The sequence below is a fragment of the Microtus pennsylvanicus genome, chromosome 5 (assembly GCF_037038515.1).
Source record: "Microtus pennsylvanicus isolate mMicPen1 chromosome 5, mMicPen1.hap1, whole genome shotgun sequence".
Classification (NCBI taxonomy): Eukaryota; Metazoa; Chordata; class Mammalia; order Rodentia; family Cricetidae; genus Microtus; species Microtus pennsylvanicus.
The window spans coordinates 99,579,847-99,606,568 of record NC_134583.1 but is presented as its reverse complement, the minus strand read 5'-3'; the positions used below and the strand labels follow the sequence as shown (position 1 = coordinate 99,606,568).

The 26,722-nt window shown below is 43.8% G+C and overlaps 1 protein-coding gene across 1 annotated transcript in view; it reads left to right on the top strand.

Annotated features, from left to right (window-relative positions):
* Ostf1 (osteoclast stimulating factor 1) overlaps nt 1–26,722 on the top strand; it is a 52,046-nt gene that overhangs the window by 19,757 nt on the left and 5,567 nt on the right. The window contains exons 2-7 of the mRNA XM_075973656.1: nt 8,288–8,334; nt 16,295–16,345; nt 19,172–19,235; nt 20,846–20,899; nt 23,196–23,303; nt 23,979–24,028. Of these exons, the coding sequence (XP_075829771.1) occupies nt 8,288–8,334; nt 16,295–16,345; nt 19,172–19,235; nt 20,846–20,899; nt 23,196–23,303; nt 23,979–24,028 (374 nt within the window). The remainder of the gene's footprint in view (nt 1–8,287; nt 8,335–16,294; nt 16,346–19,171; nt 19,236–20,845; nt 20,900–23,195; nt 23,304–23,978; nt 24,029–26,722) is intronic.

Here is a 26,722-nt window from a genome sequence, read left to right as displayed (position 1 = left end):
TAGGCCCAAGACCACTCCCACAGGGTATTTAAACTGCCCCCCGAGAACAAACACATGGTTTTCTGGTCTTCCTTTCCATCTCCATCCCTTACGGGCTCCATCCCTTGGGGCTGCGAGGTACCCGGGAGCATTGGTATCCATTAAACCTGGGCTTTTTCTAATTTGGTTTGATTTGGTCTGATTTGGATTATTGTATTGGTGGAGAGGCTTATTGGGCTGTAAAAACCCTTAAACAACCTCCATCTCGGCCACCATAGCTATTTTGTTCAAGGACCCATCCAACTTTGACCAGGGCAGGGATGACTGGGGAAAGAGGCTAACCATCCTCAGAATGGGTTATCCAATCTATGATTGTTAGCCCCTATGCTGAGGTCATCTTTTGCTGAGCATTTACACGGAGCTGCAGTGTCTTCAGACACTTTGTCCATTTGGAGGGCTTTGCCCACATATTTCTAACGAGAATGCCTTTCTCACCAAGTTTTCTATGGTGCTTCTTCCAAGTCCCTGGCCATCCAGCCAAACCACTGGCCACAGTTCATGCTTCGGTAAATAGTCACAATCTGGTCATTTCTCCTTACAAGCAAAGTGTAAGATCACGCGTACTGCCTAAAATTCTGCCCACTGTGAATATTTTCCTTTACCCCAGTGTCTTTCATGGTTGTCCTCGAAAGGGGTGGTAACACTGAAGCTGGCAACTTCTGGGTGGTGCCTGAATAAACCATCAGTAAACCAAGCCCAAGTCTTCTCTTCCTCAGGCAACCGATCACACGGCACACTCCATGAAGCCATCCGTACACGTCTCTCTGGGAACAGATAATACTCAGTTTATATCACATGGTAATTTGGTGCCCAACCCCCAAATTTCTGCTAAGGCTTGATAGTGGATTAAGAACTGTCTTTACAAGAGAGACCAGTCAGCACACAATGATAGAGCCTTGCTTCTAAATCCCTAGCCTCTGCTGTGATTTATGCATAGCAGCCCGCTGAAGACCCCAGACAGTATCCTTGTCTGCCAGTGACACCTCAGGTACCGTCAGGTCTGTTCAGTCATATAATCCAAGTGGTAGAGCATCCAGGGCCTGTTTAAGATCACTCTCTTGTTCCAGGTCCCATTCAAAGCTGGCTTCTTTCTGAGCCACTTGGTGTATAGGCAAGGGAAACAAACCCAAGTGAAGCATGTGTTGCCTCCAAAATCCAAATAGGCCCACTGAGCACTGTACCTCTTTCTTGGAAGTAGGAGGGGCTGGGTACAACTTATCCTTAACCTTAGAATATCTATACACACTCCACACTATAGGACTAGAAATTTTACTGAGGTAGAACACTCTAGAATGGATTTATTTCCTGTGCTTTGATGTACACACGCATTACCAACAAGTCCAAGGTGTTTGTTGCCTCCTGCTCACTTGGTCCAGTCAGCTTAATGTCATAATATAGTGATAGTCATCTGTCATGCTCCATGATCCATCTACCCGTCTTTTACGCAGGCCAAATAGGGTTAAAGGGAGATGTGGCGGGAACCACCAACCCTGCATCGTTCAAGTCCTTGGTGGTGCATTAGTTTCTGTAGTCTGTTCTAGAATGTGATATTGGATCACTGTTTTTTCTGGTATGTAGTTGGTTTTTTTACTCTTTGGGGGCCCACACCCAGCTCCCAAATAAATACATGGAGACTTATTCTTACTTATGTATGCCTGGCTTTAACTTGGCTTATTCCTAGCCAGCTTTTTTAACCTAAATTATCCTGGTTCTCTTTAACTACGTTTTGCCTCTGGGCTTTTTACCTTTCTTTATTCTATACATCTTTCATTCTTACTCTGTGGCTATGTGTCTGGGTGGCTGGCCCCTGGTGTCCTCCTCTCCTCTTCCTTTTCTCACTGCTCCTCCTATTCATTCTCTCTGCTTGGCAACCCTGCCTGCTTCTCTCTCCTGCCTAGCTATTGGCCATTCAGCTCTATATTAGAACAATCAGGTTGTTTTTAGGCAGGCAGAGTAACACAGCTTTACAGAGTTAAATGTAACACATCTTTTGTATCATTAAACAAATATCCCACAGCATAAATGAATGTAATACATCTTAAACTAATATTCCACAACACTGTTATATTAGACTATCCAGATCATATCCTATAAGCCAGTCTAATAAATTTCCTTTTAATATATCTTGGTCCTCTTCATTTAGAGAACCCCAACTAATACACCCGCCAGCACTGATAACATCACTATCACCCATAGATAAATTTATAGTCATATGTATCCACTATTACAGTACAACACAATCATTTCACTGCTCTAAAGATTATCTTTGCACCCTCTTTTCTTCCCTTTGATCTTTGTGCTGTCTCTTTAACTTTCCCTGTTCTGGAAAGTCACATAGTTAGAATCACTGAGATACGTGGCTTTCTTAGATTGATCTCTTTCACTTAGTAATATGCATTGAAATCTACCCCATCTTTTCATGACTTGTTAGTTCATTTCTTTTTATTGCTAATAGTATTCCATTTTCTGAGCATGTCTTCTAGGCCAGTCAATTGTTATAGCTTGCTGAATTCATAGCTGGTCATGATTGATACTAGTTTTTTTACCTAGTACTTGACTAGCACCTTCCAGTACTATGTAGGATGAACTGTCAAGGTCAACACCATTGTTGAATGTTATTTTAAGGTGTGTTACTTTGTTTATGCTCTGGAACATTTGTTTAATGACGCAAAGATGTGTTTGATTAAATAAAATTCAGCTGCAATGAGGAGACTGCATCAGCAACTAACTGACAGGAAGTGGTAGGGAGGAGCCAGGTGGAGAAGCATTTTTTTATGGAGGGGTCAAGAGATTCAGGAGGGCTTTTGGAGGCACACTAGGAGAGGAGGTGAGCTACTTGTTCTCCAGTCTTTCTGATGAGCAGAATTCTACCTCAAACCTTGAATCTTGAGTTCTATAGAGGGACAGAGTTTTAGTTAAGTTCCCTTCGTAGCACCTGAGGGAACAGAATTTCCCCAGGCTGTGGCCCTCCTGGCCTAACACTGCTGATACTGCTGATAGCAGCTAGAAGCAGAATTGCAGTTACTGTTTCGGACAGCTGTGGATTAAAAGTCAGCAACAATTTAAAAAAGAGCACAACACAACGCCAGCTTGCTTTCACAATGTTTTATGACTTAAGCATGTGGTGTGTTTAGTAATAAGGTCTTACACCATATTCTGGATGATAACCTAGAGTATTGACGAAAGCTTGTAATATTTGTGGGCCTAAGGGACCTCACTGGCTATGCTGGCAAACCATAGTCACGTGGGAAGAGGGAACATTAATTGAGGAAATTCACCCACCAGAGAGTGACCTGTGGGCAAGACTGTGATATGTTTTCTTGATTGATGTGAGAGGGTCCAGTTAGCTCACTATGGATGGTGCCATCCCTGGACTGGTGGTTCTGGGAGCCGTAAGAAAGGCTGAGCCAGTGGTGGAGAGCAAACCAGGAAGCAGCATTCCTCCACAGGCTCTGCATCGGGTCCTGCCTCCAAGTTCCTGCCCAAACTGCCTTCAGTGAAGGACTGTAATGTGGAAGCACACAGAAATAAACCCTCGTCTCCAAGTTGCTTATGCTTATAGTGTTTTCTTCCATTTATAGAAACCCTAGCTAAGACACTAGCCAACAACTCCAAAAGAAATAGCTCATACCTGACACTTGGCTTTTTTTTATCATTTTTTTTATTGTTTTATAAGACGAGTTTTATAGAGTAACTCCGTTTTCACTCTTTTGTGCATATGTATATGCCAGTTGAATACACTTCTGTGAATAGTTATGTGAAGCTCCGCCAGCCCTTCACTAACAAGATAGATTTAATGTTTTTAACAAATCCGAAGTCATCTAAGTGTTGTTCCAGAGGTGCAAAGATAAACACTGGAGCAGCCCACACTTCCTTTCTCCTGCTTGTGGAAGGACCAGATCCCCTCCCTCTGCTTTCACCCACCTATGACCTTCACCTTCACAGTTTGAAGCTTGAGCCAGCCTTTCTCCAGAGGAAAAGGCTGCTGTTGGCTGCTGGTGGTCTCCTGCTCTCTAGTGGCAGCAGGGAGTTAGTGAGAAAAGTGAAGGGCAAGGCTGGAAAATGAGATCTCAGAAATGGTGGCCTTGGCCAGTGGTGGTGGTGGTTAGTACTGCTTAACTCAGAGTCTGGCAGATGCCCTGCTGTGCCATTCAGATGCTGCTGGGCCATCCCAGACGCAGCCATGTTTAAGACAGAGGTTGTGTTGGGTCTTTTTCGGGGCCTTCGTTCTAATGAGTCCCAACCTGAGGCCATTCCCACAGTCTCTCGACTCCCAGGCCTCCCTGTTCTATGTAACCATGCTTGCGTGAGAAAATGGTGCAGAGCGAGCCCAAGAGAGCATGCGTTGCATGTACAGTGGCCTTCCTTGAGCAAATTTGGAATTGACCAGTGTGTGCCCTTGGTCTGTTGCTATGCCTGTTGTTGAATGTCTGTCAGGGTGGCAGCAAAAAGCAGTGCTTAGATTTTTCCCCCTAGACTCTGCTGTAAGCCTGGAGTCCATCTGTGAAATAATGCCCAGATTAACTCAATGTCAGAAGGACCAGAGGAGTACGTATTAGTATTAACTGTTCTAACAATATTCAGTCCCCATTGCCCTGAACAATCTACTGATTTCATGATTCCTCAGCCGCTGGATGTTTCTCTTACATTCTTTCATTCATTTCTACTTGACTCAATTTTCCCTGATATTTTAGAACATGGAGCAAACGGGATCTACAAAAGGCTAATGCTCCAGTAAGAAGCAGTAAATGGTGGCCGGTGTTAAAGTGTCTTTTGGATCTCGCAGACGCGATGCTGGGCTGTGTATTAGGGTAATTGCTGTTTAGGATGCATCAAAACCGAAAGAGTTTCAGTTATGCAAATTAGTGGTTCATTCGCTTACTGTGTGTTTACTTACAGGTTCTTTAATTTTTATTGAGTTTTATCTGAGCCCGTTAAAGTTGTCATCGTATCTTGTTTCCAAGATTATCCACATTGTTCATCCTTGCCATTATCTGTAAGGAACTAGAAAGTTCTGTTGTTGGTGCTGATCACAATGGACTGCTTCCTTGCTGTTTGGAAAGTTTGAAGTAACTGAGATAACTAATTTCCACCGTCTGAGAACAATCAGCTCTGCGGAAAACTTTCTCTGGCAGCTCCTCCCCCGAGCCCTGTGGTTTTTGAGACAGGGCTTCACTCTCTGGCACAGGCCGACCTGGATCTTAACTGCACATGTACCCAGGATGGTCTCATACGCAAGCCAGTCCTGCCTCTGAGTGCCGTAGTTACAGGTGTGAGCCTCTCCACTTGACAGAAGTTTTCAGGTAGACACGTTAAGTCACTGGAGAATCTGAGCTGCTCTTCCGTGGCTGGATGCTTAAAGAATGATTTCCTCCCCTGCTTGAAATGAGTACGGTTGCTGTTTTCACACTGTATAAATGTTACATACATTGGTGAAATAAATGTAAACAGCAATGTAGTTCAGAATGTGAAGGGCCCCCTAAATGGTGCGGATGTCCAAGGTCTGTGTGTGACCTGTGCATTCAGGTCTGTGTGACATGTGTGTCAGCGGTCAACACGGGGTCTTTTCCTCAGTTGCTCTCCGTGCTGTATTTTGAGACAGGCTCTCTCACTGAACTTGGAGCTTGCAGTTTAGGCTAGGCTGGCTGGTCAGTTAGCTCCAGAAATCTGCCCGGCTCTTCCTTTTGTGTACTACTGTGCTGAGATTACAGAAAGAAGCCTCCACCCCCAGCTTTTTATATGTGTTCTAGGGATAGATCCATGCTCGTGTTTTCAAGGCAGGCACTCGACTGACTGAGCCACATCTCCAACCCTTCTATTTTCTTCATCAGTAAACCCACCAATTGATGGTCATGCAGATTGACTTCCTAATTGGTGGCTTTCTCTTTTAATGATTCTATCATGCTGACAAATAGGAGTGACTTAACGTAGTTCCCTCTTATTGGATATAGACTCATTCTTGTTTTCTCTAGTCTCATTCGTCCTTCAGTATGTGGCTGTTTAACTTCATTAAAAGGAAATGATATTAAAATTCAGTCTCTTGCTCACATGAGCACATATTACATGCTCATTGTCTCCATGTGCCTAGCACAAACGACTTTTCTGTGGCTGTGTGGGTTACACTGGACAGTGTTCTCATGCTGCGACTACTGATTTGCCGACTGTTAGAGCTCCGGCTTCAGCACTTGCCCCCCCCCCCCCCCCCCGCACTGTTCATTCTGAGGCAGGGATTTCTCAGAGCCTCTTTTTTGGGGGGAAGGGGGATGCGGGGGTTTGAGACAGAGTTTCTCTGTAGCTTTGGAGCCTGTGTAGACCAGGTTGACCTTGAACTCACAGAGATCTGCCTGTCTCTGCCTCTGGAGTGCTGGGATTAAATGTGTGCCACCATCTCCCAGCTTCTCAGAGCCTCTTATGTACAGGTCTCTGTGCTGTTCACTTGGGAGTCTGTTGAGGAAACATCAAAGTAAGATCTTCATCCTACCACATTGTATTCAGCAAAAATACTTTTAATTCTCCCAGTAAGCATGCATGTAGTTACAAATAATATCTATATTGCCTTATTTTTTATTATAAAATATGTTCAAATACCAACAAAAAAGTGTAAGATAAAAATATCTTCTCTGAAATAAGCTACCTTATCTACTTTGGAGGCCAGTTTTGAATGACAGGCTTGGTTTGGATACTGTCTCTAAAGGATCTTCCAGACGTGAACTGAAGTATTATCAACTTGTCAATCCGAGGGTCTGTCACAACCCCTTTAGTGGTTCAACCACCCTTTTCCAGGGGTCACCTAAGACCATCAGAAAACAGAGATATTCATATTAAAATTGAGCAAAACTTATAAAGTAGCATAAAAATGATTTTGTGGTTGGGTGTCACAACATGAAGAAAGAACTGTATTAAAGGATTGTCATGTTAAAAAGGTTGAGAACCACTGCTTTAAATAGATAGTTCTCCTATTTTGATCTCGTTCTTAACTTACTTATTTTATAAAATGCACCCCCATGTTTGCTGTAGACCCTATATTATATATATACAGTGTATTAATTTGTATTAATTTTGTGAACTTGAACTTAACTTTATACTATATGTACTATCTAGTAGATGCTGGGAAACTGAAGAATTTGGACCCATTCCCTCAGACGGACAGGGCCAGTGTAAATGATAAGGACTGCTGGGGAGCGTGTGGGGTGCAGGGGTGATATTGCTCTTACATGTTCTTTCCTTTTCCTCCACTTTCTGTTCTTTTGGAGAATATAAGGTCCTAATGGATAGATTTCAAAATTTTAAACACATTTATATTGTTCTTATTTTTTTTTTTGTTAAGATGCTCAACCTTATTTATTTATTACATTTTGAGGCAGAATCTCTCTGTGTACTTCTGGGTGACCTAGAACTTGTTATGTAGACCAAGCTGACCTCACAAAGAGATCTGCCAGCCTCTGTCCCCTGGAATACTGAGATTGCGAGTGTGCACCACCGTACCTAACTTATTTAATTATCTTCAAGATCATTTTTACTATTCATTTATTTGTCCATGTGCGGATATATGCTGCGTGTATGCAGGTTCCTGTATAGACCAGAAGAGGGTGTTGGGTCCCCTGGAATGGAGTTGTAGGCAGTTGTGAGCTGCGTGCTGGCATCTGTACTGGGTCTTCTGGAAGGGAGACAAGTGGTCTTAACTGCTGAGCCATCTCTCCAGTCCCGTCAACCCCTCAGCTTTTTACTTTTAGGTTTGACATTACTGTTAGGACTGTGTCCTCATAGGCAGAGATGCAGTGCAAATCTGTAATTCCTGTCACACAAGGCTGTCCCCCAAAGACTCGTGGTTACTGTTGCTCTCATGCACTAAGCATTTTAAAGATGCATCCTATAGGGAAACGGTACTGCCTCTAAAGCAGTGGTCTCAGATGTGGGTCCTGACCCCTTTGGGGGATCAGACAACCTATCACAGGGTCACCTAAGACCATTGGAAAACACAGATCATATTTGCATCATGATCCGTAACAGTAGGAAAATCAGGGATGAAGTAACAACAAAAATAATTTTATGGCTGGGGGTCACGGCAATATGAGGAACGGTTAAAGGATCACAGCATTAGGAAGTTTGAAGACCACTGCTCTAAAGTAACCGTCCAAAACAGACTTTTAATTGGGGAATTCTAATGGGGGAAAATCGATAACAGCTTAGAATAAAGTTAGAAATGAGAGAATTGATCAGTTTTTTTTTTCTTTCTTTCTTCTTTTAGGGCAAGTTAAAGTCTTCAGAGCACTGTATACGTTTGAACCCAGGACTGTAAGTATTCTGATGTAAGCTGTGAAATTGACGCAGCAACCTCAGGTGACTTTATTTAGACACCTATTCTGGCCTGAGTAGCCTGTACTTTCTGCCGTGCAGTACGTAATCCACAGTCCCTCCGCGCTGCTCTCCCCCAGTGACTGGAGCTCGTAAACCTCAGGTTGATCCGCATGGCCCGGGTTTGGAGGTCAGAGACTCCCTCACGTTGCTTCTCTCCTTGTGTGTGGGGACATCTGTTTTCAGGTCACCAAGTGGCCTGCACAGAAAAATATCTAAACTACAGAGACTCCAATCTTAGCTTTGCTCACACACCAACCTTCCTCATCCTCTCCTTGACCCTCTACCTCTCACCTCTTCACAACCTCCTTTTATTATTTATTATTCTTCCATCTCTTCTGTGTGCACTTTTCTCTGTGAATCCAGGGGTCCACCCACCCACTCATGGTTTAGTGAGCCCCTGTTTTGTGTCACACACTGGATGAGCCCTGCGGACAGTGCAGCCACAGCTCAGTGACATATAAGAAAGCTAGCTAAGCTTGAGGGAGCCGGCAAGCACCATTCCTCCATGATTTCTCCTGCTTGGGTTCCTGTCCTGATGGTTTTCCGCAGTGATAGAAGTTTAAGCCACATCAGCCCTTTCCTTCACTCAGCTGCATTTGGTCAGAGTGTTTTAGCAACAGGAAGGACACTGGAGTACCCTCCGTAGCACCATCGTTTCTCCATAGTTTCTCCGTAGCATCCAGCATCATTTGCCTGTGTCTCCCACTTGGAGTGCTGAAGACCAGGGCCTGCGGAAGACCACAATCTGCCATTTTCTAAACCTCTACCCAGCTCCTTATTTGAACATGGGAATGCTGCTCACTGCTCATTCTACAGCTGCCCTGTGGTCCTGACAGAAGGTTCCTATTTGAGGTCCATCATTTGGTGACCAGCAGACGGAGACTAATAGCCCGAGTCTGCATACTCAGACTTTCCCAGACTTCAGAGATGCCAGGAGACTAATAGCCCAAGTCTGCATACTCAGATAGACTTTCCCAGACTTCAGAGATACCAGGCTTTGAGACAGAAAGGGCTGTTTCTCTCACCCCAGGAGGTGGGCAGAACTTGTATGAAGGGGGCTGCTGCAGCAGAATCACAAACCTAAAATTTTAGCCACAGACATACAATTCCTCATAATCCTGGAAGCCAGAGGCCCCAGATTGAGTTGACATCAGGGCTGGTTTCTTCTGAGGCCTGTCACAGACACCTTCTCACCATGTCCTCACGTGGCCTCTCCCTGAGTGTGTCGGTGTTCCAGGCTCTTCATGGATGCCAGTTGGGTTGGGTTAGGGTCTACCTCGAAGCCCTCATTGTATCTTCATCATCTCAATAAAGACCGTCTTTGGCTAGGAGATGGTGCCACACGCCATTAATCCCAGTACTTGGGAAGCAGAGGTAGAGGCAGGCAGATTTCGAGACCAGACTGTCTACAGAGTGAGTTTCTGGACAGCCAGGGCTACATAGAGAAATTTTGTCTCAAAAAAAAAAAAAAAAAAGACCCTGTCTCTAAGGACAGTCACACTTTGAGGTGCTGGGAGTTGGAACAGCAGCCCAGGATTGGGGAGGAAGCTCAAAAGGCCATGACAGGTAGTGGCCTGAGCCCAGAGTCATCTTTAACTTCGCTCCCAGGGATGTCTCTGATGGGATCAGGATGACTCAAGGAGGATAATTGTGGAGGAGAGCTCACAGCATCATCAGTTGCTCCTCCAGACCAAACAAGCAGGAGGCCACACAAGCTTCCTGAAGAATGAGGCCTGTGTTCCCTGAGGGTAGAGACTGCAGGGACTCTTGACACTTGAGCTGCTCTCCCCAGGTGTTCTTGGCCGGGTCCCTGTTGTCCTTCCTCACTGGCCTCCTCCAGATGTGTGGCTCCTCCCCACCTTCTGCTTTTCCTCACTTCCAGGATGACTCAAGCTTCCCTGCTAGGTTAGTGTTTCCAGCGTGTGGCTTCGGTTCCCTGTCTGCCACACATCTGTGTTTCACTGTGTGGCCCTCTGAGGTGTAGCTCTTGTTCCCAGTGCCCCTGGCCACTGCCCCTCCTCCTCCTCGTATCACCCAGGAGAACCCATCTCTGCACCTTCTCTGGACCCCTGGTGTTACCCCCTCTATGCCCATATGAACTGTTAACCCCTCCATGAATACTGCGCTGAGCACTCCCACAAGGAGTGGGTGCCTCTTACTGTGACCTGCTCAGGCACAGGACTGTGCAGGCGGGTCCCATCTGGGGAGCAGAACCCAGGTTCAGAGCCTGTGCTAGGCTTTCTGATTTGTCCTGCCTCTTTCGCTGCTTGGGACCTGGAGAGGACTTCACCTTTGTGTCTGTTGTTTTTAGCGAGAACCATGATAATGCAAAGGCGGCAGCAGCTGTAGGGGTCGCTATTGCTACTGAGTACTGATTGCTATATTGATAGACATTTACAAATATCTTTTCTTTGTTTGATATACTGATTGCTAATTTATCTCCATTTCTTCTCTGGAGAATGTCTCTCAATGCTGTTTCTTAAATTCTTAGTTATTAATAAATATACAGGAGAAATACATATTTAACTCATTGGGTAATTTTAAAAGTATTCTCTCTTTAAAATGTGGCTATAAATTTTGATATGCTGGTCCTAGGATCAGTAATGGCCATTTCACATCCTGTCATCCCCAGTCCTTCATGTTCTCCCTTCTGTCAGTCTAGATACTGAAGCATCTTATCTAGTGAGCAGGAGACCACCAGCTCAGACAGGCTTTGTTTTCCCTATTAAACATTGAACATCCTCCTAGACATTAATGTACTTTTGTGAATATGTGACCCTGTCTCTTGGACAGTGCTGAAAGCATAGTTTGTTCCCCTGTAACAGACAGTCCTCGTCTTTGTATGGGCACACAACACACTGGCCACACAGCATGTCATCATGCGCAAGGCACACACAGCTCACACCATGACACAAGGACACCACAGCACAGCACCCAGGATCCTTAGCACACCGTGGCACACAGCACAGCGTGCTCAGCATAGCACACATTGAGTGTACCCCGTGCACAGCACACCATGTACTCAGCGTGCAGTCACTAAGCATATCCTGGACACAGCACACTGAGGGTGTAGCACACCTCATACCCAGCCCACCGAATTCACAGCACACTACAGAATACACTGAAAATCCAGCTGAGTGCATAGCACCACATGCTCCACATTCTGAACACATCGCTCAGTATACTGAGGCCACAGTACTCCAAGTCCTTTCACCCTGTATGCTTGGCACACCAGATATACAGTGTACTAAAGGCATAGTAGGCTGAGCTTGTACCGTATAATTGTTTGTAGCACACCAACTACCTACTTAGAGCATTGTGGCCTGGAAATACTGAAAGATGAGCTGGAAGCTAGGAGCCCTTTGCTCGCATACACTACAGGCTAGAAGATGATGGTTCTGCTTTTAGCAACTTACAACCCAGGAGACAGTGAGAATGGCAACCAGCTCTAGTTCTGGTAATGTGTCGCCTGGGTAGAGCAAGCAGTTGTGGTTCCTAACTATCTATCTGTTTCAAGGACAGGTATTTCTGGCATCACTCAGCCTTCTGTGATTCTAACTCTCCCCAGCCCCCATTTGGATGAAGTGTCACACAGACACACCTGCCCGGACTGGCTGGGCCAGTGGGAAACCATATTGACAGGGAGGAGCAACAGTGGCTGGAGGAGGAGTGTGGGTTTCTGAAGGAAACCAGATGGACTGCTTGGTCATACAAGGCGTGCCAGGCTGCTCTAGGTTATAATGAAAGAAGGAGGTCCAGAATGGGGATCCAAAAGCTGAGGTAGGATCCCAGCCATGCTCCCCTCTGGGATCTTCAGCCTTTTTCTATATAGAGATGCGTAGGACCCAGTTCTGCTTAGTAGGTCTTTGCAAGGCTCCGGCGAGGTCCAGCGTACTTTGCATGGGAAAAGAACTGTTTTTGACATTGCTGTCCTGCATTTATGAGGAGTCAGGATGAGGAATGTTTTCTAAAGCAACCATCACTGAACTAGGCCGTGAGACTGTGATGACCAACAGTGGCGATGTGTGATGTTTCTGTGAGAGGAAACAAAAGCTGGGCTTGGAAGTTGGGGCTTCACAGTCTGAATATCACGTGCTGTGTGACAATCTCATCTTTAATCCAGCAATACAAAATGGCCCCACTCCTTAGGATTGTTGGAGAGGGTTGAATTACTATTTCCAAAGGCCGTGACCAGTGTATGACACAGGAGTAATGTTATAAAATAATAAATGAGAACATTCATGGAAAATTTATTTTACTTTTGAATAATTTTTGTATTTTTAGGTTTCCAAGTCTAAAAAAAAATGTTTAGAAGTATATCACAGTTTTCCTAAGCTTTAAAAAAGACATATTTGCATAAACCAGTAAAATTACCGCCTTGGGACTCTGTTGCCCATATAGGAATGAGGATGTATATTTGCACTCAGTGCTAATAAAATTTACACTTGGTACTGTGGCACCAGTCATTGCTTATTATTATTATTATTTTTTTTATTTTTTGGCTTTTGCTTTATGTGAGACAATGTTTCTCTCTGTAGCCCAGGCCAGCCTTACGCTTAGAGCAATCCTCCTGCCTTAGCTTCCTGAGTGCTGGGACTAAAGGCATGAGTAACTACCGTAGCTCGCTTCTTGTTCAAATACCTTGTCATTCTTCAAGGAGAGGTGAGAGAATGTGGCTAAAAACCAGAGAACAAGCTGATGTAATGACGTGTTCATGGTATAATTGGGTCTCCGCTTTCCATTTCTCCTCCATGAATACGAAGCCAGGAATGTAAAAGTAGAATATTCCTTAAACAGTTTACATTAAGTGGTCTGTTGTGGGTTCTTAATGGAAAATGTGATTCTTTTAGGTAATGTCTAATTTCAAGCCGTAATGTTACCTTATTGACTGTACGGTCCCCAGCAGTGTCAAGAATTACATAAACCGCCCCTTTTAGCCAGGCTCGGAAAACCCAGCCCTTTATTTTGTCCTTTCGGAAGAAGATACTTATAAGTAGTATTGTACTTGAGAGCTTTTACAGGAGAATAAACTGTGAAATCTAATAAAATGGCTGGGCAGTGGTGGAGCACGCCTTTAATCCCAGGAGGCAGAGGCGGGCAGATTTCTGAGGTCAAGGCCAGCCTGGTCTACAGAGCCAGTTCCAGGACAGCTAGGCCTGTATGGTAAAAACCTGTCTCAAACCCCCCCCCCCCCCCAACTCCAGCAAACCTATAAAACAGCCAGACCTTTTTCTCCCTGACTGATTGGCTGCTGGTTGTTGCCTCTTTTGATCAGCAAACCTGACTGGGTGTGGGGGGTTGGGGTAGAGAGGTGCAGTCCCCCTTTCGAGCAGCTGTGGTCCACTTAAAGCTGGGTCAGCACTGTGATGTCGTCAGACGACTCAGCTTGGTGACATTTTCCTAAGATGCCCTTCGCCAAACCACAAAATAGGAGAATTACCTAAAAGATGCTGAGAGTTTTAACTTTGTTTTAAAAATAGAGGTAAAACTCACACAACATAAAATTAACCATTTTAAAGCCACCAGTTGAGTTCTGGGATTAATACAGTTGCCGCGGTGAGCAACCACTTCCTTTACCAGGTTCCAACACATTGCCTTCACCCCAGAGTAAAACCCTGTGCCCGAGAGGTGGCCAGTTCTCATTTCCCAGCTCACTACTCAGTTCGTACAGAGAAGTAATAGTTAGAGATTTGATGTGTGCATATAGGTACACTCAGGCCTGTTGTGTATTTCAGGCTTTTTTTTTTTTGGCAGAGATTTTTTTCATATTTTTGTTTCATGGGTGAGTGATCTTACTAAAGATGGAAATTTAGGCAGAACTGGCTTTTGAAGGCGACTAAAGCGAGAGGGAAAGGCAGCTCCTTGACTCCTGCAGGGTGCCGTCTGAAAGGGCTGTTGGGAACTGTGATGGCCTCGGACAGCTCTAATGTGGAATGGGCACATCTGACCCTTAGAGAACTCCAGGAAGTGCAGCCAGCGTAGACAGAGCTGCAGGCCACCCCACCCCACCCCCACCCTGCGCACGCGCACCAAACACACCATTCCCATGCCTTGGCACTTTCTAAGGAGAGACGATAAAATGCTGCCTTAATGCTCTGAGATGGCCCCTGTGTTCAGTGCTATGCTGTGGTGATGAATGTGGGACTCGCTTAAGTGTCCTCAGAGGATCCCGTTTGCCGCCCGTGTTAAGGGAAACGGTCTGTCTAATCACTTTCTGTGTTTGCGGCCTATCGAAAGTATTATTGGTCATCCATCTTCAAAACAAATGCCTAGAGAAAAATCTCAGAGGTCTTTTGTTTCTCTGCTCCTGAATATTATTTCAAATGAAGTTACAGTGCACTTCCTCAGGTCCAGTGGGTTTAACTAGTTTTGGGTAACTTGTGCTGTAAATCAAAGTGTAAGGGCAATAAATGCGCCAGGAAGTTGCCTTTCAAGGAAGCCAGTCGTGTGGGGGACATCATCAGTCACCAGTCACGACGTTTTATATACGGCGAATCTTTCATCTGACTTCATATTGTGGTTGCTTCAAGCACGATGCAGTTGCTAACAGTCTTTGTTTATATTCAGGGGAAATCGGCAATTAGAATGGTGTATGTGGATCAGCTTTGAATTGCAGTTCATCATAGGGCAGAGTCGTATGTCCTCATCCCAGTCTGCCCCTGAGGGGAGGCAAGCACTTGGGGGATGAATGGGCGAAATAATTTGTTTCACTAGTATAATTTTTCTATATGTGGAATAGGCAGAAATAAAAAGTCCATTTTTTCTAGATATTTTCCTACAAGTATTGTAAAGTATACTTGGTAATAGCAACAAATTTGGAAAATCCCTGTGCATAATTTGCGCATAATCATCATTTCTTCCTGTGTCTGTACTTGGTGTTTTTTAGCCTCTGTCAGTATCTGAGATTCTCTTTCAGTGGGCATTGGACTTCCTGTTTACTCAGAAAGTTGTGGTGTTATCTGCTGGCAGAAATGAGATGTGTAAACCAAGTGCAAGCTTTCTTCAGAGAGTTCGCAGGGCACTTATGGTCAGGCCAGTGTGAAGGTACTAGCTATGAAGTTAGCACCTAGAGTTGCTAGTTTCTGTATGACTTCTTGTATTTTAGCTCTTTAGGCTGTCAAAGCTGAATTATATGTTAATATACAATTAATATAATATATTACTCGTGTATGATAAACACTCATTCTCTCTCAGCATAAAGACCAGGTAATAGTTTTCTGAAAATAAGCAAATATAAGTATTAATATTTTTCATAGTCTTGATTTTGGACATTTACCCACATGTCTACATAGATACATGCATGCATGCATATGTGCGTGTGTGTATATCACACATATGTTATATATGCATGTATATGTATTATGTATCTGTGTATATCTACCATAACTTTTAAGAGGGATCATCCTTTGCTTTGTGATAAAAGGATATAAAAGATGTTAGAAACTCTCATGAAACAATTCTTTGAAAACATTTATCATGGGACAAATCCAGCTTTAGAATTCAAGTATTAATTTACTATAATATTTTGTTGTATAATTTATTGTTGCTGTTAATACAGAAGTAATATTGTAGCTGAGCGGTGGTGTTGCACCCCTTTAGTCTCAACACTTGGGAGGCAGAGGCAGGCGGATCTCTATGAATTCGAGGCCAGCCTGGTCTACAGAGAAAGAGTTGTAGGACAAGTTCCAAAGCTACACGGAGAAATTCTGTCTTTAAAAAACCAAAAAAGAAAGAAGGAAGGAAGGAAGGAAGGAAGGAAGGAAGGAAGGAAGGAAGGAAGGAAGGAAGAAAGAAAGAAAAAGAATACTTTGGGATTTAAATTTTAAAAATGAATGAAATCACTGTATTTTAAGATAGGAAAAATCACATGGAGCTAATGTTTGTTCTTTCCTTTTAGCCAGATGAATTGTACTTTGAAGAAGGAGATATTATCTACATCACTGACATGGTAAGCCCAGCTAATGTTCTCTACCACTACATGCATACCAGAGATATCAACATAGAGCTCCGCTGTTCCATGTAGCCATAATATTGTGGATTGTAAAATAATATTATTATTTTAAGTATGTATTTACAGAGAGGTATGCACGCAGTCTCGCTTTTTGACACATTTATAGTCACATATCATCGACAGTAATTGTTTTTTCATCACTAGGAAATAGTTGAATAAGTTTCATTGTGGCCACAGATGGAATTCTGCAGCCATACAAAGAAATATCTTTCACATACTGTTCTGATGTAATTCAAGTGGAATACAGCTAGATAAAATTGCATATATTATGCCTCACTTAACTAAGAAAGGGTGAGAAACAGATATGCTTCTATTTTCTGACATTGAAAATAAAGGAAAAAGTTGGAAAATATTACTTAAAAATTAGTTTTTTCTATTTGAAGGAAGGAAAAATAGATTTTTTAAAATTATAATTTGTTGGGGCTGGAGAGATGGCTCAGAGGTTAAGAAAACTGACTGCTATTCTGGAGGTCCTGAGTTCAATTCCCAGCAACCACATGATGGTTCACAGCCATCTATAATGAGATCTGGTGCCCAGAACACTATATACATAATAAATAGATTTAAAAAAATATATAATTTGTTTTGAAGATTTGACTTTGGAAGCATACAAACATTTATATGGCTGTAAAATTAAATAATTAAAAGCAGTCCCTAAAAATTAAGAACAAAATGAATCAGATGACTGTAATCATATGCTGGCAGTTAGCTCAGCCATGCAGAGAGGAAGTATTTTTTCTCTCCATAAAACTTGCAATCCGAAGCCGGGCGGTGGTGGCGCACGCCTTTAATCCCAGCACTCAGGAGGCAGAGACAGGCGGATCTCTGTGAGTTCGAGACCAGCCTGGTCTATAAGAGCTAGTTCCAGGACAGGAACCAAAACCACAGAGAAACCCTGTCTCGAAAAACCAAAAAAAAAAAAAAAAAAAAACCTTGCAATCCGACTAAACATCTCTAGTGACTATATCAAATGAAACAGAATGCCAACAAATAAATACATAAGTAAGTAAACAAATAAATAAACAATGCCCATCTTGCCCGGCAAATGCTCCAAGGCTTCTGTGTGTTTGAGGCTTGCGTTTGAGGGCAGCTGAGTCAGCAGGACGCTGGTGTCCATTGTGGGTTCTCAGCATGGAGGAGGAGGATGTGCAGGTGTCAGCCAGTGAAATGAAGTCCTTCATTTGAATTGGGAAAAAGATCATCTTTTATCTGTGAAGAGGGCCTTATATTACTCTCATTGAAAGGAACAAGGCCCCTTTGAGAAATGGCTAGTGCCAGCTCTTGTTCATTAAATGTCCAGGATGAACTGAATATCTTGTGACTGGAAGAGAAGGCAGCTTCAGAAGACTGCAAGGGCCACCACACTGGAATGACAAGGAGAGCAGGATGCCCAGCCGTGAGATGGGGGCAATTGACCATCAATCAGGGTAACAACCCTCAAGGATCGAAATACTATTTTAAGTTTATAGTTCCCTGAAAACAGCTCTCAATGTTACAGTGAGGCACTGTTCAGGAGTGAGGGTGTTTATTCAGCTGCTAAGGGAAGGAGTCGGCACTAACTCTCCTTTCTTCCTGAACTTTGTCTTGAATGATCTGAGAGTTGGTAAGGGAAAGTTACTCTTTAAAGAGATATGCTACTTATTTTAATGAGAAAACACCCCATTCTGCCACCCCTGTGATTGACAGCAGCTGCATTCCTCCAGAGGCTGCCTTGTCTTGCATGTTTCCTGGGGGGGGGGGGATCAGTACCACCCATGCAATAGCCTTCCCAAAAATGTGCGCCAGAGTCTGCCTGAGCCTTTAGAACTCAATAGCAGCTCAGGGACAATGCATGGAAAAGAGGTATGTGTTTGATAATAGCATACGTTTACAACAGCCCAAATCCAGACTGTTCCAACGTCTACAGAAGAAATTAATTGTTTCTTCATATATATATATATATATATATATATATATATATATATATATATTTTCATATATCTTGAGAGCTAATAGACAACAACAGCAGCAACAAAAAAAAAAAAACAGAGGAGAATGGCAGAGGTACCTGTAAATTAAGGGTGATGTAAAAGGGAAATTGGTTGTACTCTGTGGTCTGTATTTGAAATCTCAAGCTGTGAACCATTGGGAATTTTGAGTTTTGACTTAGTTATTTGATGTCGTTAAGGAATCGTTGGGGAAAAGTTTGAAACTGTGGTAATGGTGTCACAGTTGCCTTTGAAAAATTATCTTTCAGATACATGTTCTGATTCTGCAGAGTGAAAAATATACTATTTATCACTAACCCTGGTAATCCCAGTGGAAAGCATGACGGTTGGTGGGTAGTATTGGCCACAGCAGTGAGCCTCGCACTTAGGAAATGTTGCCACATTGTTCTCTCTGCTGCTATGTAGGTATGAACTTCTCTAGGATAAAAGTTATGCAAAAGTGAAGCTAAAACAAGAAGACAATTTAGAAAATGTGACGAACCATAAAAGTATATCATAGGAGATATGTTAAAGTCTGACCATCTAAACCCTTTGGCTGTAGTCTAAACTAACACCTTTTTACCCTTTCCTCACATACTCTGGTTTGTCTGATTGAAGACATATGATGTATACCTGATGTGAATGGGGGATGCTGCTGTACTTAGGTTTGTAATAAGGGACATGGACCCAGATGGAAAGGGTTTGAGGATGCCATTCAATGAGGACCCAAATGAGGACTTGGGGACCCAAATAGTTTCAGCCACAATTACATGGTGACCCCCCTCTTTCTTGGCAGAGTGATACCAGCTGGTGGAAAGGGACGTGCAAAGGCAGAACAGGACTGATCCCAAGCAACTATGGTGAGTACCAGCTGCACTGTGAGCCTCCTGTTTATAGGATGGCCATGCCTACCAGGTATGCACGGGCCCAATTCATTGCTTATGGGAATTTACTGTAACATGAAAACCCACAAAATTTCCAGGGAAACACTGTGGATTTTGTTCCTAATACTTTTTTTTTTTTAAATGCTTTTAAACTCTAGATCAGAGATTGTTCCTCTAATTCCACAGTTCTTAACTCATGGGTTGCAACCTTTGGGAATCAAATGGCCCTTTTTCAGGGGTTACATATCAAATATCTTGCATATCAGATATTTACGTTATTATTCACAACAATAGAAATATACAGTTATGAAGTAGCAACAAAAATAATTTTATGGTTGGTAGCATTAGGAAGGTTAAAAACCACTGCTCCGGCTCATGGTGAAGAAGTCCCACTTTGTTAACTAAGAGGTAGACCAGTTGTACTCTTAAGTGCTAGTCAGAGCTGCTTGAGGAGCTTATTAAGATGTGGCTCCTATGTAAAACTATTAGTATTTGTAGTTGGGCAAAATAGGCAAAAAAAAAAAAAAACAAAACATGTAAGTAGAAACTAGCAGAGTAAAATTAAAAAGGCACAGAATTGGTAAACCAGGGTCCCTGATTTTAGTCTTTTTCTTCTGGTTAATAACAGGGTGCAGTACTAATGACCCCCCTGAGTGATCCCTCTGGATTCGATTCCATATCTGTGTAGCGGGACTGCTGGGTTTAGATCACTTGTAGAGGTTTTTAGGCTTTAGTGGTCCATGACTCCTTAGACTAGAGGTAGAGCGATCATGGCACTGCTTCTCGGCACTGCCAATGGACTGAAAATGTCAGAGCCTGCCCTTCAGAGGCATGGAGGCTATGGCTAGGTCAAGATCAGGAGCCTGCACACCCCAGGCTCCTTGTTCAGGTTCTTCGGAAGTCCCCGACATAATTTTCCACCGTGCTGCATCTCCAGCCTTGGCCATGTACACTACGGACAGTACTGACATAAAGTCCTATAAAGAACGTCCTACCCCAGCTCTCTTAGGACGGCAGACGTGGGCCTGAGGTTGCACTGGAGCGGCAGTCTTCCTCTGGGCGCTCCTGCTCACTCCAGGGCCACGGTGGCCGACAGGGAATAGACAGCTGCTATTCATAGACCATGCAGTGTCGCTTGGCTCGCAGTCACTGCTGCTGCCTCTAGAGGGGACTCAGAGCTCTTACCAGGTATCCTCAAGACAAAAGTGGTCCACAGAGTGCTGATACCTTTATGGCTGTTTCTTTATTAAATAGTTGAGTAAACTTGATGCTTGGCTCAGGTATTTGTTTGGGTTTGTTTCTATTTCCGTTAATGGCTATGCTGACTGTCGTTGATGCTTGCAGCTAATTGCTGCGCCACTGCCTTCTTGCTTGGCTTTGTTTCATTTAACACAAACTCCAGCCCCCTTTAAAGGAGGTACTACCAGTTATTTTCTGTTCCTTCTAATCTACACTAAGTAAGTAATTCATTAAGCTGTTGTATTTGAGGCTCTGGCCATGAAGCTGGGTGCCCAGGGGGCATGACCAACTCCTGTCAATCACTGAGTGACTTCAATGGTGGGCTTGCATTTTTGTTTTCTATCTAGTGGCTGAGCAGGCAGAATCCATTGACAATCCATTGCACGAGGCTGCAAAAAGAGGTAGGTTTGTTTCTCTTTTTCTTTTTTTGATAGAAGATATGATATATTAAAATGCATAGGTTTCATTAACAGAGTTTCTTCTTATTTGAGAATCTCATATATGTATACAAGTATTTCGATAATTCTCCCACCTCCAACTCCCTCTTCCCTATAACATGCCCCCTCCCAACTACATGTTCTCTTTTTAAAATAAACAACCCCTACTCCAGTTATTGTCCTTGTGCACATGACTGTGGGTACAGACAGCCACCAGTGGTCTCAGCCCTAAGAGAAATGGCTCTTATTCCTCCATCAGCTATCAGTTTCGATTAGTTTCTCACCTGGGAGAGGTGCCTCATGAACCCCTCTCTCATTCAAATGGGCATTTTGATCAGTGTGACCTTGTGCCTGTAGTGAGTCCATGGGAGCAGCAGCTATGACAGGTCCAGAGGTCTGACCTTGTGTGTGTAGTGAGTCCATGGGAGCAGCAGCCATGTCAGGTCCAGAGGTTTGACCTTGTGTGTGTAGTGAGTCCTCGGGTGCCACAGTCATGCAGGTCCAGAGGTTGACCTCGTGTGTGTAGTGAGTCCTTGGGAGTAAACGCCAGGTCAGGTCCAGGAGACAGTGTTTCCTGGTGCTCTTCTCCATCCCCTGGCTCTTACATTCTTTCTGTTTCTGTATTCTGCAATGTTTCCTGAGCCATGGATGGAGAGGAGGTGGTGCAGACATCTTATTTAGGGCTGAACACTCAACACTCTCTTTTCCCAGACCTTTGACTGGTTATGAGTCTCTACATTAACTGCTGCCATTGCAGAAACAAAGCTTCTTGGCCAAGGTCGAGAGCAGCACTGATCTTTGAGTATAAACATGCGTATTTAGAAGGCAGTTGTCGGTTACCCACTATGGCCTGTGACTTTCCCAGCCATGGGCATCAAAAGGAGTTACAGTACCAGGCATGAATTCCCTCCTACTTAACAGGTCTCCAAAAGGGGTTACAGTACCAGGCATGAATGCCCTCCTATTTAACAGGTCTCAGATAGAATCAAAGACATAGATTATCCCCCATAGAAGTCATGCCACTATTGCAGATTTAGGCACATCTTGCCTGGCAAGTTGATATTATAGCAGAATGCCTAGGTTTTAATTATATGGTTGATAAGTTTTGTCAAGAATATATATATACCCAGAGCACCAACGCCCAGATCAAGATCTAGAACATTTCTGTCATCTAAGAATGTTCTATCAATGCAGCATCCTACTTAAAACCCTGCTTTCCCTAGAAGCAGCCTCTGTGCTGACTTCTGTCACTCTAGAAGGGTAAGAGTGGTTTTTGTTTTAAAATGCTAGGTAATACACTTTCTTGCGCACTTCCCTACACTGTGCTCAAAGTAGGACTAGGCAGGTGGAAGGAAGGTCAGAGGCCCATGGGGCAGGTGGGTGTAACAGGTCATTCAAGTGCAGTGTTCTGAGTCGTGGAGGGCAGGAGGGCAGTGATGTCCTGGGACATAGCACTTAGCAGAGTGTTGATGTGGGAGATGGTTGTTGTCTTGGGACACTCACTGGCACTATGAGGGGACATTTTGATTGTCACATGGCATTGTGACAAGGCATTCTTCTCTCACAAGACTTTCTTCAGGTAGAGGCCCAGTCTGTTGCTAAACATCCTACAGTGCCTGAGGCAAGCCCCACAACAGAGAATTTCTCTGGCCCCAAACACCATGGTGGATCTCTTAGTCCTCCTTTGAATGACAGGTAGTGCGATTGCAGCCTCAGCAAGCTATTTGATCCTGTCCGATATCTGCAGGAGCCAAGGAAGGGCTTAGACTAACTAAAATGACATTAAAAAAAACCCAGCTTTTTTTGTAAATGAGATACTGAAGATTTTAAATTAATAGCTGTGCGTTAGCACAGAACAGTTGTTTAGAGCAGCTTACTTAAGATAATATATTCTTTCTCCCTAAAGTTAAAATGTCTTTAAATATGAATAGGAAGAGTTTCTGTTTGTAGTTAGAGTTTGTGTTACACCCTGCCTTTCAGAATTAAACAGAGATTAAAACAACACGTCCTTGTTTTTCCTCTGAAGCTGAAATATCTTTAGACCGATTTTTGCAACTTGTCCTATTAAAAATGGATGTTCCTGCTGTCCACCAAGGGTGCAAATGCACCATAATAAGTGCATTAGCGGGCAGTCTTGTTTTAGAATTTGCTGATTAATCCATCACAAATGGGCGCTTACAACGGACAAAATTGATTTAAAAGCAAGACAAAGAATAAAAGCCTTTTCTTGTGCTTTTTTATAAGTATAACATTCTTTCAGGCAACGTGAGCTGGTTGAGGGAGTGCTTGGACAACCGAGTGGGTGTGAACGGCCTGGACAAAGCTGGAAGCACAGCCCTGTACTGGGCCTGCCACGGGGGCCACAAAGGTACTGTATCTCGCTAGTTACACATTTCTGTGCTGTTCAAAATGGCCTTCACCTAAGGGAGCATGCTTTCTTAAAATGATAAAGACAATGCTTCAAATCCTTCCGAGCATCCGCCAAAAGCTGTGTTTCTGGAAATTGTGGAGCAGTGGGTGGGATGTGTCTGGTGAGCCCCACTGTGCAGACCTCTTGGAAGGCTGGGGGATTTACTTTCCTCTCTCAGGCTTCAGAATGCACCAGAAAACACCAGTGACAAGATAACAAACCCACGGTCACATGCCACCTAGGAAAGGCAGAGCTGACTCCTGTAGCTTTCCCTAGCTATGCTTTGGGCCCTACATTTTAAGTTTAATGCAAAATTTAAAAGTTCCACGATGACTTAAGTCTGCAGTTCTTTTGCCATCAGTAATAATGGCAGGTGGAGTTCTGTGTACTTCAGTGCAGCCCGAACCCCACTGCCCACTCTTTTTTTGCCAACTGAGCTGCGTCTTCAGATCTAAAAATTTTCTTTTGTGAGGTACCGTTTAGGTTTTTTTCTGTAATATAAAATTTCAGAAACTTGTAAGACTTTTCTAGAACATTCTCCTAATAAGGCTTGCCTTTTGCTATTGTGATATGTGCTTTTATGAAGTTTGCTGTTTCTGTCTTACTAAACTCCCTTTTCCGTTTGAATTGCAGACATAGTGGAGGTTCTGTTTACTCAGCCGAATGTGGAGCTGAACCAGCAGGTGAGGTTGCTTACCACGGGGAACACATTTAGCACACCCACCTCTTTCTCTCTGACACAGTACAGCTTGTGCTTGTATATAGTAGTTTAGTTGAACACTAGAAACACACGGAGTGTTGTTATATGACTGTGTTTTGTGTTGTTGGTACTGGGATCTGAAGCCAAGTCCTCGCACCCTTCAGGTGTGCATCAGAGAGCTACAGCCTCCGTCCTTGTGTCCAGTTTTCTGGCACTACAACACATGCTAGAGATAGTCGACTTACAGAGGGAGAAGGTTTCCTTCGGTCTGAGTTTGGGAAGTGCCATTCCATGATCGGTTGGCCCTAATGCTCTTGGGCTGGCCCCAAGGTAATCAAGGACATGGTGGCACAGGCTGAATGGCTGGTGAGGATCCTCAGTGAACAGTCTCACCGCCCATTAAGACATACCCCAGGGCATGAAGGTTTCCCACTTGCCCCTCTCCCCAAGACTCCACTGCCTCCCTCTGGCGGGGACCTCTGGGGACACTTAAGATCCAAACTAGAGCCAGGACCCCTCTTCTAAAGGCTCCGCTCTTCTCCAGACTCCCAAACATGAGCCTGAGGAGACAAACTCCCATCACTTCTAACCCTGGCAGGCTGCAGTCTTCTTCTGGGACCTCTTTTTCTCTCTGAGTCTTTGTCTTTGGTGTTCTGAAAACTTATAAGGATGTGCCTTAGCGTTGCCTTCCCCTAGTGGCTGCACTGAGGGCTTTTAGCCTAAGAAATTACCTTGTTTCCTTTCCTACATCCATTTTCTTTACTCTTTTGATTTTTCAGATTGAACCTCAAATTTTATTTTTTATCAGAGATTTCTTCACCTTTGTTTTTTAAAAAATGATTTCCCTTTTTAAGTTTTTTTTAGAAAATGTTTATTTTTATATGTATGTTTTCTTGTTTGCCTATGTACCACATGCATGTAGTACCAACAGAGATCAGAAGAGGGCGACAGATTCCCCAGGAATTGGAGTTGTAGACAACTGAGAGCCTCCATTGGTTGCTGGGAATTGAACCTGAGTCCTCTGGAAAAGCAGCCAGCGAGTGCTCTTAACTACAGAGCCATCTCTGCCATCTCTGCAGCCCCACCTTGATTTTGATTTTTTTTTGATTTTCTATTGCTGTATAACAAATTATCTGAGGATTAACAACGTGTATTGGGTGGGTTGGAATTCTGAGCATGATATCACAAGATTCAGAATCTCACACTGTAAAGCCCAGGTTCCATTGGAACTGGGTTCTTGGGAAGCTGGAGGTTCCCTTCTAAGCTCACTGCAATGATTCAGGATCTCTTCTAAGATCACTGCAATGCTGAGATTTAAGCTTTTTGCCCCTTTAGTACTGATGCCCTCAGCTTTTAGAAGTCCCTCCCTTCTATCAAGAGGTCACAAAATGGCTGTTTGATGTCCTCCTCATGACTAGTAGGTGGTGTTTGCTCTGCCATTTAACCTTTGTTTTAAAAAGCCTGCCTGACTAGATGTGGCCTACCCAGAATAATCTCCTTTTCAGTGAACCTAATATCTACAAAGTGATGGGCTTTTTATTTTTTAATACAAAATATTACTTTTCCCAAGACTTGTCTTAAACTTGCTGTGTAGACCAGGATAGACTTGAACTCACAGAGATCCACCTATCTCTGTCTTCTGGGTGCTAGGATTAAAGGCATGCACTGCCATGCCCCAGCCCAGAGGAGTGATGGCCTTTCTATCCTCCGGCTTCACCCACACTCGAGGACAAGAGGGTTGTATGTGGGATCTTTTGGTGGACAAGGGAAAGCAGGTATTATAGGGATCATCGAAGGAGTTTGTTGACCACAAGCCTATATCACTCTTACTTTTAATGGCATCTTTTTCTTGTTTGATTGTAATACCATCTTCTATGGCTGATATAGTAATTGTTGTTTTTAAAAATGTCCTCTGCTATTTACTGTGCTTTTTCCCCACAAGGCTTTTATTTTGTTTAAGTTGGCCTCTACTCAGACTCGAAAGCTGTCTTTAAATACCCAGTGTCTTGGTTATTTGTGTGATTGGAAGCTGTGTGTACTTGGTGTGGTTGGTCCTGGATGGACTTTTCCATAGGGAGACATGATGAGACCTCTCCTGTATCGTTGAGTATGCGAACACAAATCCCACACCTTCCCCCTGCTGTGGGGTCGTACTCTTTGGCAGAGGTGATGGCACTCTCCTGGCTGAAGTCACCACCCTTCATTCTACTCCCTGGGCAGTGAGGTGGGTAAAAGGAGCTGAGTGGAGGACCTTACTATTCAGTTGACAGATTTGCATCCGAATGTCACTTGTAGCATTGTGCATGAGCTGGGGAACTCTGGTGATTCTACTGCTGCTAGTGGGACATCTGCCAGTAACTGGTCCAGGGGTTCTAACGATGTTGTATAAATCTATTTGGCCACTCCTGTTTTCTCTCTATGACTTATTCTTCCCTAGTGCCTCTAGGAGTCTTCAGTTCCTGACTGTTTCTGGGTCTCTGTTCATTTCCTGCCAAGGAGGCCTCCCTCTGAGGAGAGCCTATGCCTCAGCCTACTCTGCTGTATTAGATTGCTCCTCCGTCCCTGCCGGAGCAGCTCTTCTCATTGCTCGTTCCCCTTTCCCTTGGAATTCCATGTGATTCTGGAGCTTTTCTCTTAGTTTAGATCCACATGGATCAAACACATCACTGTCTTCATC